The sequence below is a fragment of the Babylonia areolata genome, chromosome 6 (genome assembly GCF_041734735.1).
Source record: "Babylonia areolata isolate BAREFJ2019XMU chromosome 6, ASM4173473v1, whole genome shotgun sequence".
NCBI lineage: Eukaryota > Metazoa > Mollusca > Gastropoda > Neogastropoda > Buccinidae > Babylonia > Babylonia areolata.
Window position 1 is genome coordinate 27699485 of NC_134881.1, and position 17809 is coordinate 27717293.

Sequence of the window (17809 nt, forward strand, 5' to 3'; positions counted from 1 at the left end):
CATGAAAACACAAAATGATGGGCACACAATTCTTAGCCAGCTGCTGTCAGAACCTTGGCTGGGCTTCATGTGAACATAGCCAAAGTTGCCGCCATTTTTTTTCTGTGGGAACCGAATGCCACATCCCCCGCTTCTCTCTCCAGTGTCTGGTGTCTGCATTGTCACCATCACTTCATCAGTTCTCCCACACTTCAGTAGGAAAGGTTTCATTCATGGAGTGATGGTGCGCTTTCGGTGGCTGACTATGACACCATGTAAATCTTCACCCCATGCTTGCTGCCAGTGCAGTTGTGGCCAGAGTGAATGTACCCAGGCAATTTCTCTCAGGCCCGTTTTGGACAGTCGGTGCAAGTGGGCTAATTATGTCGAAGAGTTCACTTAAACCAGGTAAGTTGGAAATAAAATCTTTCAAACATTAATATCCTGCTGGCTCATCAGAGCATGAACACCTACTGGCATATATTTTATTGGACAGTGATATGAATTATTCTCGGTCAATTCGGGTTCTTGAACATAAGGAGGCTATACCAGAAGTGGATGATCAAAGCAGGTGAGAGCAACAGTGGCTCACACCACCACACTTATCCCTTTCAGCCAGCAAATTCCCCCCAACATGTATACAGTTTTTATTTTAACATGGTTGATTTTATTTTTTTATTTTTTAAGTTGGGCAGTCCTGATGTGGCCTTGTGCAGTTGATTGGACTACAAGCAACAATGTCAAATGCTTCTTGGGAAACAGTGAACTGTTTTATTTACATGAAACATTACTTGCATCAAATCAGTGTTCATTGATGTTCATTGAACAAGTCTTCAACCACTCAAAATTACCTAGAAATTATATTGTCTTATTGTGGAAGGAAAATAAATATGCTGATGAAACTTTTTCAAGAGACACACTGATACTTCCCCAGTTTATGAGAGTATGAACATATTTCCTCATAAGAGGAACTTGAAACAAAGTAACTAAAACATGTTAAACCTCACATAACAGATTGTTTGAAATTCTAACATTTTTCACAGTGTGAAAAGCACTGGCTAAACCAGAGGAAGCTATCGCACCAATAAAATGCTTTCAGAAATGTAAACATTCTGTCATGTAAAAATCACTAAGCAAGTGTCACTTTGAAAATGAAACAACATGTATTTCAATACAGTATAACATTCTACCCACCAATGCCATGTCCATGGATTTGTCATCCAATATCACACTGACTTTCCAAAAGTCAGACAGACAGAACACATCTTTGAGACAAAGACCAGAAGGAAAATGTAGGAGAACAAAACAACAATCACAAAACCAAAATTCATGCCCACAGATAAAGGAAAGAAACCTTCACAGTATTTTCCAGATAGCATTATTTCCTGTAGTTCAGCCTGATCAATTCTTTTATTTTTCTAGCTGTGGTGCACAGCCGTAACTGCACCCCTAACATCTGCTCTAAAGAACTGGCTGATATCTTCCACAAAGTCATGCACAACTACTGTACACATATTCAGGCAGATCCGCCCTTCGCCGATTTCTTCTGTGACAGGTTGATCTTGTCCCCCATGCTCAGGGCCATTCCCTGCAATCATCCACAACCGGGTGATGAGTAGAAATAAACACAATGCAACACTACAACACATGATGCTGTACGCTTTACAAGTCGGACAAACATCACCAGGCCTTCAGTGAGGCATACAGACAATCCAATCTATGCTTTGCATTATGTTAGACAAATGACTTCAATCTTGTCAGCAACTGAATTAAAACTTGTTGAATAATGTTTTTCTCTTTGGATCCCATCTGCAACTCGAAATAAGGAACCCTAATATATGTTGTTGTTGGGGTGGGTTTTTTAAAAAATATTTTCGAATGAAACTGTTATGCTGCATTTTTTTTTTAATAAGCAAACGATGCTGTTCACTTTGTCAGATACAAATGACACCACTGAAAAATTCTAACAACCTTGCAAATACCTGATGAGCATGAAAATTTCTGATATCCTAAGGTCGATGAACATGTGAAACTTTCTAAGTTCTGATTTGCTCACCTGGCTCTTGGCACGGATGCGGACGTGACCCTGGACAGGTGCGTCCTTGCCCAGGTGCAGGGCCTTCTCTATGGACAGGTTGGCCAGCACATCCTCCCCAAAGATGGAACGGGCGTACATGTTGGCCGCCATGAACCCACACTCGCCAGACAACGCCTGAGTGTGAGGAGGAAAAAAAAAAAGAAAAATAATCAATAAAGCACAAAGAGCAAAAGGTGAAAATCCATAGACCCCAAAGACATGGTAAGTTGGGGGAAAGAAAAAGTCAAGCTGAGAGCAAAGGTGAAATTCCTGAGACCCTGAAAAAATGTGCAGAATTCACATGCAATAAATGGTGACTGATATTATTATCATTATTGTTACTATTCATACTTTTATAGCACCCAACTATGGTCAACACCAAACTTTTAGCGCTTTTACAAAAACTAGTTATTTGCACTGCAGGCTGCCAACTGGGTAGGGGAGACTTGACAGCTGTCTTTACAGAAGCTCAATCAAAGCAAGCATGCAGAGTGAAAAGTTTCGCTCCCTCATGCAACAGAATAGTTTTGCAGCAAAGTTGTTGTTTTTTGTTCTTCTTGAAGCAAAGTTACATGAGCTTTGTGCAAAATTTGTGTCTATGACTGTATGATTTTACAGAATGATGAGAAGGTTGCTGTAATCTTTTTCTTTCAGTGCTAAGTTCTCTTGCAAATCTTTTTTTTGGGTCTACGAAATTTCACTTTAAAACAAAACTCTCCATACAACTCCTGAGCAAATATAAAGTCATCAAGCTGAGATTAATCTGTGGTTATGTTTTAGCAAACACGCACACACAAAACAATAAGCCATTTCACAACCTGAGCGTTTGAACAGACCGAGCAAACTGCGAGTCACAATGCCTGTGTCTGTATTGCTGTATTCACATGCTGCTGGATTAACAGATTTCAGCACTCTAAAACTTGCACGGCACTTTCTTTGCCTCACTCATTTCTTATTGTCCCTCCCCAGAAACTTCTGTTTTATTTTTTTTTTCTTTCTCTCTTTACAGTCTGTAATACCTGTGACGTTAAGTCAACACCTCTCTCTTATCATTGCTGGTTATAGACTGGAGTGCAATGTTTCAACTGAATACATTCGTTGTAATAAATATGAACAGAACAATCACAGTCACTGGGTGAAACTGACCATTTTCACATAAGAAATGAACTCAAAACTGCCGTCAGAAGGGCAAACACTAAACAGTAATTGAAAAAGAAACCAGGGAAAAAAGGCAAGATTTACAAAAAGGAAAAGAAAACAAAACAGGCAAACATTAATGAAGTCCACACACGAAAGGGCCTGTCCCCTAGCAATGCAATACAATTCAATTCAATACAACACAGAGACAGGGGTTAGGGTGGACAGGACAGACCGACAAAAAGCAGTCGGCACTGCCAGAGACCAACCATCTCCGTGGTGAAATAATAAAAATAATGCAATACAACATGTTGCAATACACAAAAGGAGAGGGACCTGAAGGGATAGTGGACAGGACAGATACACAAAACAAAAACCAGCCTGAGCCACCAGAGAGATGGACCAACCTCCAAGGTAACAAACAAGTAATACAAATAATGCGATACAATAAAATGTATTAAAAAAAAAAAATATTACAAAAAAATATTTAAAAAAGTGGGAGGCATGGGAGGGGACTAACAAACAAAAGCAGCCAGCACTGCCTGAGACCGATGGACATTCTCTGGTGTGACAAAAGGGTAATACTATACAATAGATTACAACAAAGCAGCCAGTTACGTATGAACAGAACTTGTCAGGGTGACAAAAAAGTTATACAACACTCCTCTTCTTCTTCGTTCATGGGCTGCAACTCCCACGTTCAACCTTATGTACATAAGGGGCCTTTTACGTGTATGACCGTTTTTACTCCACCATATAGGCAGCCATACTCCATTTTCAGGGTTTAAAACATTACAATACAATACAGCACAACACACTGCACAAAAGGGGAAGTGGTGGTGTGGGAGGACAGACAGAGAAGACAAGACAAGACAAAAGCAGCCAGCAGCATCCACCAGACACGATAGAGACAGACCAGACCAGACCAACCTTCTCCGGGGTGAGGCACTTCATGTTGGTGCAGCTCATGACGTGCTGGAGGTAGTCAGTCAGCCGGGTGATGTTGGTGTTGACCGTCACCTTGTTCTCCCACTCAAACTCCGCCCACATCTGGCGGAACTCCGTGTCCGTGCAGGTGGCCGGCACGATGTAGTCCATGATGTCAATGTGGATGTCGTTCAGCACCACGCAGTTCCGGTCGCTGGCCGCCCCCGTCACGTCGTACACTGCAGCACACGGTTCAGTTCACTTAGTTTCAAATATATGGATGTGTCTGAATGCAGTGACGCCTCCCTAAGTAAATGACCTGAGCTGGGTTTTGTGGGGTTTTTTTGTTTTTCAATTTCAGAAATTCAAATTCAAAATAGTTCACTGTCTGCTTTTAAGTAATTGAAACAGAAAACTTTTTTCCAGCTCATTCTGGTGTTCGTCATCAGACAAGAAAGCGAAATGAAAACAAAATGAATCAGTCACTGGCACATCCTTTCCCTGAACACCACATACACATTAATCATCATTTGAAAGGGAAACCATTATGTAAGAAAATACACTGTTAAGACACATGGGGAAAATAATGAATAATCCATCCCTTACAATGTACATTTCGATCACTGTAACAAAGGAAAATATTCTGAAAGAAGATACAACATTCAAGGAGTTGTGTCACAACTCTTGACTTGTAAAAAATCAAAAGATATACTTTTTTTTATTTTTTTCTTTTTTTTTTTAATGTGAACAGAAAAGAGTAGCAGATGCCTGACATTTGCATAAACCCAATGTGAGCTAGTGGTCAGGCCTTGAGAGCTTTCCCTAGATTCTTTTTGTGTAAAACATCTTCACATGAAATTAACAGTGAAACAAACAAGATGGGTTACCTATATTTCCAAAGATGATTCCATTTTCAGTGGAAGCCACCTTGATGTTGGCCTTGATGTTGCAGAAGTCATGAGGGGCCAGCAGCAGTGGCTGGGGCTTCTCCACCAGTTTCAGATCGCCTGCAAAGTCACATATGGAAATAGCGCATGTGAAACAACAGAATACAACCACTGGAAACTGTGTGCATCCAAAGGCTCATCACTCACAAAGCACAGTCTATGAGCCACAGTTGAGTCTGCCACACACATGAACATGATAAAGGTTTTGTTGTTTTTATTTTATTTTAAAAAGTCAAGAAAAGAAAAAATGTAATGCAGCTTTTGACTGCTAGCTGTGCAATTGCAAGTGAGAAGTCCATTGCACAATATTATTTTGAGTTGTCTCTGTTCTGGACAACCTTCTTCACAAGAAAAGAGCTTTTGCCTTTATGTTGCTCATAGTCCAGCTGACCACAAAGGAGCTTCCAAGACTGAAACACTAATACTGATTTGCAGGCAGAAGTACGGTCACATTCATACACATAAACCTTGGTCATGCCTCTGATGATAACCATTCCTAAACATACACATAACAATTATACATTACATAAAAAATATTCATACATAGAAAAACTTTGTGCCTGGATGTTGCGACAGATTGACAAGCCCTATTTTTGTACTCAGAGTAAGTGGTACAGCACTGTTTTGAACTCGCTGTAACCGCGAAATTTCTTCCGCTAAGAGTGTGGAGAATTTGTAGAAATCAAGACGAGAAGTGATGAAAACCTGCGACAAGGCATGCACAAGAGGTTGCAAAAAGAAATAGCTGAATGGGTGAAACACATCTCAGTTCGAAGAAAGAAGTTCGACAAACAATGCTAATATGTTCCTGCATGGAGAGAGTCTGATCCAGAGTAATCCAGAGATCTTCACAGACTTTTAGAAGGAATAGTGCAACCCCCAATGTCTACCAATAGACTGCCAATCAATCCAAGACAACCTGACATACCAACAGGCAAGAACTCTTATTTCATCTGTTCAGCATGAGCTTTTTTTTTTCTTTTTTTTTTTGTAACTGTTCACCCATCAAAGTATATCAATGATACATGTTTCAACGCTCTGTGACAGTTCAGTTGTCAGCAAATTTGTGGACATCACCTACTTGGGTAGAGCCGACTGACAGCTGCCTTTGGACGTTCATCATAGCCCTCTGAGACCAACCTAGTCTCTGTGCACCTTGAACTGAACATTTAAAACCCCTGACGGACTATCATGGACCGTATGGCAGATGTCATCCCTAAGAAGTCAGAGGACTGACTTTGGGAGACATCGCAATTTCTCCCTTGTTGTGACAATCCCTGTTATGTGCACAGCTCCAAAAATCTGGATGTGTGAATTGTACACAGGACCTGCGACTGTGCCAACAGCCAATGAAATGCCATTTCCACAGGAGGTATCATTCTCAATGGCCGCCATTTTTCAGAAAAGTGACATTGATTTGCTCTGTCTTTGCCAACTTTTTATGCATTACAAATGTTATTTTCATGAATGTTTGCTGTTTGTTGCAGCTTTCTGGGATGTTTTCATCTCGGTATTCATATATCATTTGCATCTGTTGGTGATGTTTTATTCGATGTTTTGCATCAGTCTGACATGGTACAGATATGACACCAAACATTCACTTCCTGCATCAGCCAGGCTTCATTCATGCGCACACATAATCATGTACACAGCTTGCCATGCTTACCCAGAGTGGCCAGCTCCAAGGTGAGGTTCTGCAGAGTGTCAGCTGTCTGGTTGACAATAAGCACGTCCAGCACAATGTCATACTGGTTCACGTTCACGTAGGCCTCTGCATACACTGGATCTGAGAACCCTGTCAGCTGGGTCACCTGTATGCAAACCAACAGCAAACAAACCACCAGTGAGCTCTTGCATGAAAAAGTATGAGCACGTTTTCAACTTCAGAGAGCAGACAATAATACTGCTGACAACACCAGCGACGAATAAAAAGGGGGAGGAGGGGTGGGGGTGTGGGTGGAACTGCCCTGCCAGATGCAGCTTTTCTGTCATTTTTCAACACATCTTTCACAACTTTTAAGCGTTTATTTTCTTTTTCTTTGTTTTTGTAGCAGTTATTTTTTTTCTACAGAGAAGGGTCGCTTGCCCCTTATCTACCCTCCTAATTTACCATCCAAGTTTGGAACAGACTTGAGCAGCGGTTTGGGGTTGTTGTTTTTTTATAAGCTTTAAAAAGCTACAACATTGCACATTAAATGTGAGCCCCAGCCTCAACAAGCATTCTGGTTCCAGACCATGGGATTGGGGGGCATAGGGGGAGGGGCAAAGAGCAGACTGACCTTGCTCAGTTTGGAGGATCCGATGGGGTCAGAGTCCTTCTTGGTGGACATCCCCAGGGCCTGGGACAGGGTCAGCTCAAACAGGTTCTGCACGCGCACAAACAGACACACACACACACACATATGCACATGCACACACACACACACACACACACACACACACATGGTTTTACACGCCAGCTGTAAATCTGCCCTGTTATGAATTACACATCAATCCACGCACACATCAACATGATTTTGCATGCTATATTTTAGTCTACCCTGCTATATAATAAATATCAATCCACACACACATCAACATGGTTTTACATGCTATCTGTAAATCTACCCTGTTAAAAAATATATATCAATCCACAAACACATTTCAAAGGAAATTTTCTATCTAAAATTACGTTAAAAATAACATACTTACCGTGACCCAACTAGTGCAGACTCCGGCAGGGGTCTGACATTCCTGTCCTGTGCAAACTACTATCTGCCTATGGGGAGAAAACGAAAGCAACTACGGCCGATAACCCCCCGGAAGTAGGTAATCTCCCCTTTGTCACGCTAGCTAACGCCCTCTTTTTCCGGCACCCATCATGACTCCTGTTCCTGTGCTCTTCATACGGCTAAGTTTTTTTGTATTTTCTGCCTGTCTGTCGATTCTCTGCCGTTCTTGTTTTTTGTCAAATTATGTCTCCAACCAGGTCACATAATTATGTAGCTCGATTGAACATAGTTCTACATGCTACCTGTAAGTCTGTTCTGTAATAAATCACACAAATACCAACATGATTTTATATGCTAACTACAGTCCTCCATGTAATGAATCACATATCAATCCACAGATATATTAACATGGTTTTATCCTTAAGTCAACACTGTTCAAAAAATATAAATAAATAAACAAACACAACCATGATTTTACATGCAATATGTAAATCTACCCTGTAATCCATATCGATATACACACATATCAAGAAGGTTTTACAAGCTATGTTGAAAATCCACCCTATTATGAACCACACATCAATCTTTACAGGTTGGTCTACACACACACACACACATATATATATATATATACTGGCTAAGCTTTACATAGACACTGTATTAAGTCCACAGCGTGACGAATCACAAAGTGGTCCTGTTAACTGGCCCAACAAGCTCTACAGCTTCTCACTAGTTGTTGGATCTCAAGACACCACCACACCTTACAGTCCACTCTTTGTGGAGTGATGGCCTGTGGTAATTCGTCCACCTAAGAAGCCAGAGAATCCAAGGGTACGAGATTGAATCCCACACCCGCCAGAATTTCCTTCCCTTCCACCTTGAGTGGTGGTCTGGATGCCAGTTATCCAGACGAGAAAGTAAACCGAGTCCTGTGTGCAGCATGCACTTAGAACATGTTAAAGAACCCATGGCAACAAAAGGGTTGTCTCTGGCAAAATTCATAAAAAAAATCTCACTCTAATATATTTGTGCATGTGTGCACATGACTGAAACCTGACTGAAATATCACAGGAAACGAATGATGAAAGCCTCATTGCAGCTCAGTGTCAATCCATTCTACCCAGATAGGCAGCCTGTTGTGCAAAAGACTTTGTTTGAGTTTGGTCTCTGACCTAAGACTGGTGCTATAGAAGTATCAACAATGATAACCAACCTCCCCTGGCCCCATGTCTGCACGGTTGATGAGCTGTGTGAAGTTTATGGGGTCGTCCGCTTGCACCTTCACAACTTTCTTCTCCGCTGCCTGAAAACCATCAAGGTGTTGTCAGTCTTTCTTATAATTATTATAAAACACATTAAGGGAGGAAGAGAAAAAAAGTCACGATAAAATAAATCAACTCACACTGAAATTTAAAATCACGATAAAATATAAACAACTCTACAACTTAAAAGTTTGTGCTTCATAAATTTGTGGATTCTCACTAAACAGTGTTATCTATCTCATCACTTCAGGAATTCCTTTGGGAACACATGCTTGTTTTTTCTCAATGCATATAATCAACTTTTTCTTTTTTTTTATATGTTAATATAATAGATGTAAGATTAGGAAAAACATTTCCATAGACTCCTTGTCTGAGCAAACAAACCGAATGTAAACTGATCAAGGAAGCACCCTAATTTCGCCATAACTGTATAAGACAGCTGGAGCAACTGGTACAGGACTGGGATGGCTGGAGAATCTTTGATGTGGGTCGACTGTCCCTGGTGGGGCAATAGTTGCAGAAGAATATCAGAAATCTTAAGGAAACTCATTATCTGATCAACATCATCAAAGATGAACAGTGATTTAGCCATTCATTAAACAGATCAAGGACGCATTCCAATTTAGCCATAAATGCATCAGAAATTTTATGGAAACTGATCAACATCACCAAGGAACCATTACAATTTAGTCCTAATTACATAAACATATTTTTCCATTATTCATGATTAATTAATTTCATGTTCCTTTTTTTTCTGAAAACTTTTCTCTCCCTGCAAACACTAACTTATGGACACACACACACACATACATGCACACATACATTCATTAACACATACACACACAGACACAGACAAGCATGCATGCTCACACACAGACACGCACACAAAGTAATACTCCCCCCCGGCCCCTCCCCCATCCCCTCCATCCCCTTATGCTATCCCTCCCCCTCTCCCCCTCCACTTTTTTTTTCTCTTTCCAAACTGAAAAACTTGTAGAAATACATGAAAGTGTTTTAATTCAACCTTTGTCACTTGTCATGTTCATACATGTGGCAGTGCTGCGCATCCAGAATTAGCCTCTTCTCCCATATGAGGACACACACCGACAGATAAGCCTGCCTGCAAACTCATCCGTCGGACCGATGGGAGACTCCATCACATGTGGCAGACTGTGAGCTATGCTGCGTAAGTAACAAGTCTTTCAAATCGGAACACACACACACACACACACACAATTTCAAATCAAATCAATTACAGATGTACTACATTCAGTACAGTACCTCCTGAGCGGCTTTGTCCTCTTCAATCTTGGCGGCCAACATGACCGACAGAGAGCCACGACACGCTTCGTTGAAGATCTCGCCCATCAGCTCTGAGCGCTCCGCCAGCACTCGCAGGCAGGTGGCGATGCGGTCCACATCGTCGTCCGTGATTGGCTGAAACCACATGAAGGCATCAAACAATGAAACAAAATACGCTGGCAGACAGGATAAAGAAATGGTGGTGTTGCTACATTGTGGCGACACACACTTTCCCTGGGGAGAGAGGCCCCAAATTTTCTGAGAGAAAAATCTGTTGTGACTAAAGAGTAATGCAATATAAATAACAGCACAATACAAAATGTGGAGACTACAAACACAACAAGAATCTTATTCGTATATTTTTTTATGAGTCAAGTACTCAATCACCAGTTATGAAAACTCACCTGTCACCACTAGTTAACATATTTTGATAAGTCCAGTACTCAAATCAAATTATAATTCATAAAACTAAACTTTCACCTTTACTTGTATCCATCTTATTACAAGTTCAGAATTCATTCACCAATTAAAAAAGCTCACCTTATCTGAAAGGCCAGATTTGCCCAGATGGATGATTGTGGCCATGATCAACATAGCTTCTGCCACAAAAGACTGAAAAAAAACAACCAAACAAACAAGTAAGCATTGATATATTACTTTGACATGAAGAACAACTAATGAATAAAGCAACAAAACAAATAAATACTTTTCCTTACAAATACACAGTCATATATATGCTTGATTATGCAACTACAGGTAAAGCCTTCATCACCAGCACAAATATCAATGTCATTCACACAAAAAACAATAACCAAATATTAAACACAAACACACACATAGCACAAACACATACCAATTCTCACACTCCTTCTGTGTATCTTTATACTATCTGTGTATCTATCTCTCTCTCTCTTTCACACACACACACACACACACACACACACACACTCTCTCCTATGCAACAAATCTACACTACACACATGTACAAACAAAATAACACACATTTTCTCTCTATATCCTTCTGCATGCCATTCTACAATATATCATTCACACACACATCCACCCCCTTCCCCCCCCCACACACACATAATACCTCCCCCACCCACACACACATTAACACACACCCACACCCACAAACACACACCCTCACACACACACACATCACACACCCACAAACAACTCACATTCTGCCGTTTCTTATCCGTGGTCAGAGTGATGTACTTGAGGGCCAGTTTAGTCAGGGTGGTGGCCAGGGCTGCCCCAATGAAGAAGTCTCCCTCCATCATGTCTTTGCGCAGGGGCGGCCTGAAAGGAAATTTTCTTCCTAAAATTACGTTTAAGTAACATACTGACTGTGACCCACTAGTGCAGACTCCGGTGCAAACTACTACCCACCTATGTGGAGAAAACGAAAATAGCTACGGCCAATAACCTCCGAAAGTATGTTACCTCCACTTTGCATCCCTGACTAGCGCCCTCTTTTTCCAGCAGCCATCTTGACTCCTGCTCCTGTGCTCTTCATACGGCTAAGTTTTTTTTGTATTTTCTCTCTGTCTATCGATTCCTTGGCACTCCCATTTTGCGTCCGATGATGAATCACAACAGGTCACAAAACTACTTGGCCGATTGGGCAATCGAACTAAAATTAAGGTGCAATCACAATCGACCGGCGAACAAAGTGAATACTTCTAAAAATCGTGTTGACACTTACTTTCAAAAATTAAAATACGGCCTGAACAATGTTTCAGTGTCAGGTTTTTCAAGCAAGCGACACTGTGTTAGGGAAAATCCATGTCTTGATATCAAAGCAATGTAACATCAAGTAACTTTTTTTTTTTTTTTAAGAAAAAGCCAATGTATAAATCTGTATAATGTGAAATACTCACTAAAAACTCATGCCTCAAGAGTGGTTTATTGCCTAGATACAAGTACAAAAATTCACTGTTTGACAAAAATAAAATAAAATACAACAAAATACAACTAAACTGAAGCTAAGCAAGTTAGGAATACTCGTTAAACATGCAGCAAACAGTTGCATGAAAAGTCCATATTATAAGAGTCATGAATTGCAAAGAAGCTACTATGCACAACAATCACTCTGTCACACTTCTTTCTTGTTTCAAGACTAGACAAAGAGGTTCACAATCTCATGAAAAATGAAAAGCATGAAAACTGCTTCCCATATATGCCACCCAAATAGGAAGACAGAAAAATCATCTTATGATAGGAGAACCGTCTCCTCCATTCCCCTTACACACACACCCCTTCCCCCACTTCTCCTCTCCCAACCCCACAAAAAGAGAAGGAGAAAAAAATGATGTGAATCAGAAAGTAGTTTTTTTCAAATATTTGCTCATTTCCTTACTTTTCATTTCCTCAGATGTAGCAGATAATAGAAATGTGGTTTTCTCTTTCACACACACACACAACACACACAAAATCCATACACGCAAACAAAACAACAAAATCCTTTACCTCTCTTCTTGCTTCTTGACAGTCACAGTGCTGAACGCACTCTGCGTGGCGTAGGTGCCATCAGCTGTCACCAGTCTCTGAATGTTCCCACCGCTCTGCATTTCTGTGGAAAACAAAACACAACAACACTGCTGAAACTTCCCTTTTCTCAGAACTCAAAAGCTTGAATGTACATTTAATTCGGGGGCCTCTCACCACCTTCCTCAGCAAAACCGATACAGGAAAGTACTTGGTTTGGGACAGGCTGAGTGAACTGAGCGAACAGCTGCATTTAAGTTGTCTGACCACAGGCACCCGACTGTAGTGTTATAATCGACTGTCACAAATTGGGAGAGAGTTCCAGGCCAGTGTCCAAGTTGTGCACAGAAACCAATTTCTGGAAGAGGAAGGCAGAGCTATGAGAAGTTGTCCAAATCAAAACAAGAAAGCCATGCCTCAACTGGGACACTTGCCTGGAAGTGGGTTGGAGTGAATGATTTTTGTAATACTGAAGTGTTTGCAGCCAGGGTCCAGGGGCCATTTATTATGAAGGGAAAAAAATATCTACAAAAACAACAAAGCACACACACACACACACACAAAGCAAAAAAAAAAAACCAACAACCAGAAAACATAAAAAGCCAAAATGCCAACACAGAAATTTGTATAATACAGAAGTGCCCCCACCATGACATTCAAATATTGGTCATGGACACTTAACCAACAAGAAAGAAAGACATTGTTTGTTTTTCCCACACCTACATCCCTAGATGTGCAATTTTTTCATTAAGTCCATGCACAATCCCTATCCAACAAAAAACACACTCACTCACAATACATACTTGCGCGCACACACACACACACGCACACACTAACAGACAAGCACACAGACACAAACACACACAGAGCCACACACACACACACAACACACACTCAGACACAAACACACAGACACACACAAAACTCAACAATAATGATTCTAGTTATAGACTTCTTTTTTTTTTTTTTTTTCCTTTTTTTTTAACATACAGACTTACCATCTTCCTTCACTTCTCCAGCTGCTTTCTTCATTTCATCATCCACAATTGGAATCTGACGACAAAGCAAAATATTATGTATCTTTCTCTGTAAGCTCAAGCCCATGAATATAATCATCTACCACAGGAAAACACTCATACTTTCTACAACATACCACTGTGATTTTTTTTCGATTAAAAAAACAAATAAATAATTTCAACTTGTTAGACTTCTAAGAAGACTGAAAGAATATTTTCACTAAAACTAATGACCTAACTGTACGATTCCGTTTTATTCCTCCCCCCTCCCTTCCCCAATCATTAATCTAAAGATCTTTAAAGTTACACTCTTACAGTACGTAATATATTCCAGACCTGGACAAGTTACACTGTGAACACACATGGTGAGCAAAAATACAATGAAGTTGTCACTCCTATACCTCACTCAAAGCCTTCCATAAAAAGCTGTTCCAAAAACACAGAAAACAGTGCATACCAAAACGATGATTTCATTCTTCGCCTTCAGCTAGAATACAACTGAAAGGAGGAGTTTGTATTATACTCCATGTTTGGTGTTTACATATACTTACCATGTCAAACTGATGCAAACTAGGCCTATGGTTTGCTCTGTTTGGCCAAATTTCGCGCGGCTAACAGTGAAAAGACGCCCCTCTTAGTCTGGCCCGCTCTTAGCCAATCAAACGCCTCTAACAGCTATAAGCGCTGAATCATTCCGTGGCCATGAATGAAAATGCCCCATGAGAACCACGGCGGAGACGCGGGGACGGACGGGCGGGCATTCGAGTTTGACATGGTAAGTATATGTAAACACCAAACATGGAGTATAATACAAACTCCTCCTTTTGGTGTCATATACTGTACCATGTCAAACTGATGCAGAATTTAAAGCAAATGGAGGAGGGCAACGCCTACTGGTTCGTATGGGGAGCCCTTGAAACTGAGACGGCAGTGTTAGCCGCGACAAAGGAAATCCCCTTGGAACCGTCAGCCCTGGTCATACGGAAATCCCGGAGGTAGAAGTTGATGAAGGGATTCTCCGACCGCCAGAAGGCTGCCTCCAAGACATGCTGCAGTGGTACCGAGTGCTGGAAAGCAGCCGAAGTAGCTATGGCCCGCACTTCGTGTGTTCTGGGATTAAGACAGCTGAGATCCTTGTGTGCATGAGAGTAGGCTCTACGAATGACTTGGGAAACCCAGCGGGAAATGGTGCCTGCAGCGATATCTTTCTTGTAATTCTCATTGAGGGAGATGAGAAGGCGCCTCTGAGAAGAACGCCTATGGCGAGACCTATTGCAATAGTATTTGAGGCACCGAACGGGGCAGAGATGCCTATCTTCATCATCTTGTGCCAGAATATCCGACAAAGGTCTGACCCTCAGAGAGGGGGAAGGGACCTCGGGGTCTTGGTTCTTAGCCAGAAACTCTGGAAGGAAACGAAGAGTGATTGGCTAAGAGCGGGCCAGACTAAGAGGGGCGTCTTTTCACTGTTAGCCGCGCGAAATTTGGCCAAACAGAGCAAACCATAGGCCTAGTTTGCATCAGTTTGACATGGTACAGTATATGACACCAAAAAATCTTTTCCTACAAAACACAAGAATATTAACATTCTGATATCAATAATAATACGGCTCATCGGCCGTTACATTAAAAATGTATTGCAACATTTGAGTACAAAGCTAGCTTTAAGTTTGTTTATCTCTTTTGTCATTTTGTCATTGCTTTTATTTGTAATTAATGTGTACTGTTGAATGACGGCAGATTATTTAAAAAAACACAAGAATCTAATGCCATAAAAAATAATAAAAAAATGATAGAGAGAGAAAGAATAGTATAAATTACATAAAAACATGTCATACTTCATTTTTCACATCATGTCTTTCATCCTTGGAAAAAAGGTCTGTAGACTAAAGAGTTGGATATTTCTTTTATTGTGTTAATGCAGAGTGAGTGAGTGTGTGTGAGTGTGAGTGTGAGTGTGTGTGTGTGTGTGTGTGTGTGTGCGTGTGCGTGTGTGTGTGCTGTCGCTGTATTTTTGTTGTTGTGTTGTTGTTGTTGTCGTTGGGTTTTTTCTTCAAACATATCATCAAGACTTTTCTTTTGTTTTTGAAAAGGGAAACTACACACACATTCACTGTTTTACTCACATCCCCAAGGGACTGCCGAATGAGGGTCATGACGCTCTGAATATCCTCCGTGGTGGTGCAGTACTCTCCCAGAATCCACAGCGCCGCGCGATGGATCCTGATCAACATATCTCTGACCATGCAGCATCTTACACACAGCCACTAACACTTCCACAGTTCTACAAACAAGTGACAGACAGGAGTACTAGTTTGTATACTAAAAATATAATAAGATGTTATGATGTTACCCAGTTGTGTGCGTGTGTTATTTTGTTAATAGGCTATCTCCAATTGTGTGTGTGTGTGTGTGTGTGTGTGTGTGTGTGTGTGTGTGTGTGTGTGTGTGTGTGTGTGTGTGTGTGTGTGTGTGTGTGTGTGTGTGTGTGTGTGTGTGTGTGTGTGTGTGTGTGTGTGTGTGTGTGTGTGAAAGTGATATGCTATTTGGTAATTTGTGTAATGGTAATTAGTTTCTCCTCTCTAATATGGAGTGTGTTTATGTTGACTGCAACCATCCACTCAATCGAAATGAACATTTGCTGCAAAGGTATAAACAACAACTAAAAAAAAAAAAAAAATTTTTTAAATCATTTGCAGTGATACCAGCACTTCCTGTGTGGAAAGCTCAAACTGGTTCCAGCTTTGGTAAACTTCAGAATTTCTCAACCACCAAATCCAAGCTGTAGTCCAGGCTGACAGACCGTATGTGACCATCTGCCACGGAAAGCGGCAGAGGGGAACGATGCAATGTCCATGTCTCACTGTCAGAGGTGGAGTCAAACAACAACCTGAGAAAACTGACCTTTTGCTCTTTATGCGATGCGCCCGATATGCCTTTCGAGCCAACTTTTTGAACTTTCTCATCGACCGCGGAGGCCTGCAAGAGACAGTAAAGACAAAAAGGCAAGCTGTCAGCTTTAGGAAACCAACCAAAGAAAAAGTTGCACGGGTCAGCGCCTACTTCCACGAACAAAGTGTTTTCCCCTGTCTTCAACCCACAGTTGCAAGGAATATGTAACAGCCAGTGCACTCAGTTCCCCAAACCCCAAGTCACACATGAAGATGGGATGACAAGCGTGCAAAAATGAAAATGTTTCGTCTCAAAAGTGAAGCACATGGAATTCCTGGCATTATTCATCACGCATTATCAAGTCAAGATAAAAAGGTCCTAAAAATCAAGTAACTGAACTGAAAAAAGGGGAGGGGAAACAGACAAACTGACAGATATTCAGCAAGTGGCAGGAATCACTACGAGACCTGCTGAAGACAACTATCAGTACAGCCATAGAAACAACACCAGAATTCTCCAGTTGCAGGGGACACTGAAGAAAGACACAGAATCAAACAATGGAGAGAACAACATGACTGAATAAGATATTCTGAAGCTATCTGCAAAAAACAACTCCGGACCAAACTGACTCCAGATGACAAAGAGGCAGCATAGCAGCTGAGAAGAACAACAGCAGACAACACAACTCCGTGTGGAAATTGAGATCTTGTGTTGAGAAAACGACAAAATATTAAAGACCATAAAACTGTCATTGTAAAAGATGTCACAGATGACAGTCACAAGCTGATTCAGAAAGGTGAAGTCAGACGACATTTGCCAATGGACTTGGACAACACGGCTTTTACACAGACCATAGACATGGCTTTTACACAGACTGTTTTTACATAGACTGACTTTTTGGATGGTGACATTTAAAAAAACTGCAGCCTTTTACAAAGACTGCAGCTTTTACACTTGCGTTTACACAGACTGGTTTTACACAGACAGTGACCTTTACACAGACTGCATCTTATACAAATACTTCAGCTTTTACTCTGGCTTTTTCACAGACTGCAGCATTTACACA

General features: G+C 41.0%; 1 protein-coding gene across 1 annotated transcript in view; it reads right to left on the reverse strand.

Annotated features, from left to right (window-relative positions):
* Positions 1-727: 727 nt before the first annotated feature.
* Positions 728-17809, reverse strand: part of LOC143282894 (coatomer subunit beta-like) — a 33778-nt gene continuing 16696 nt past the window's right edge. The window contains exons 12-24 of the mRNA XM_076588773.1: positions 15978-16074; positions 13834-13888; positions 12818-12920; positions 11527-11647; positions 10883-10954; positions 10322-10477; positions 8992-9081; positions 7347-7433; positions 6734-6878; positions 5008-5127; positions 4124-4359; positions 2036-2191; positions 728-1567 (exon numbers count right to left, since the gene is read on the reverse strand). Coding sequence (XP_076444888.1) covers positions 1496-1567; positions 2036-2191; positions 4124-4359; positions 5008-5127; positions 6734-6878; positions 7347-7433; positions 8992-9081; positions 10322-10477; positions 10883-10954; positions 11527-11647; positions 12818-12920; positions 13834-13888; positions 15978-16074 — 1510 coding nt within the window. The 3' untranslated portion in view covers positions 728-1495. The remainder of the gene's footprint in view (positions 1568-2035; positions 2192-4123; positions 4360-5007; positions 5128-6733; positions 6879-7346; positions 7434-8991; positions 9082-10321; positions 10478-10882; positions 10955-11526; positions 11648-12817; positions 12921-13833; positions 13889-15977; positions 16075-17809) is intronic.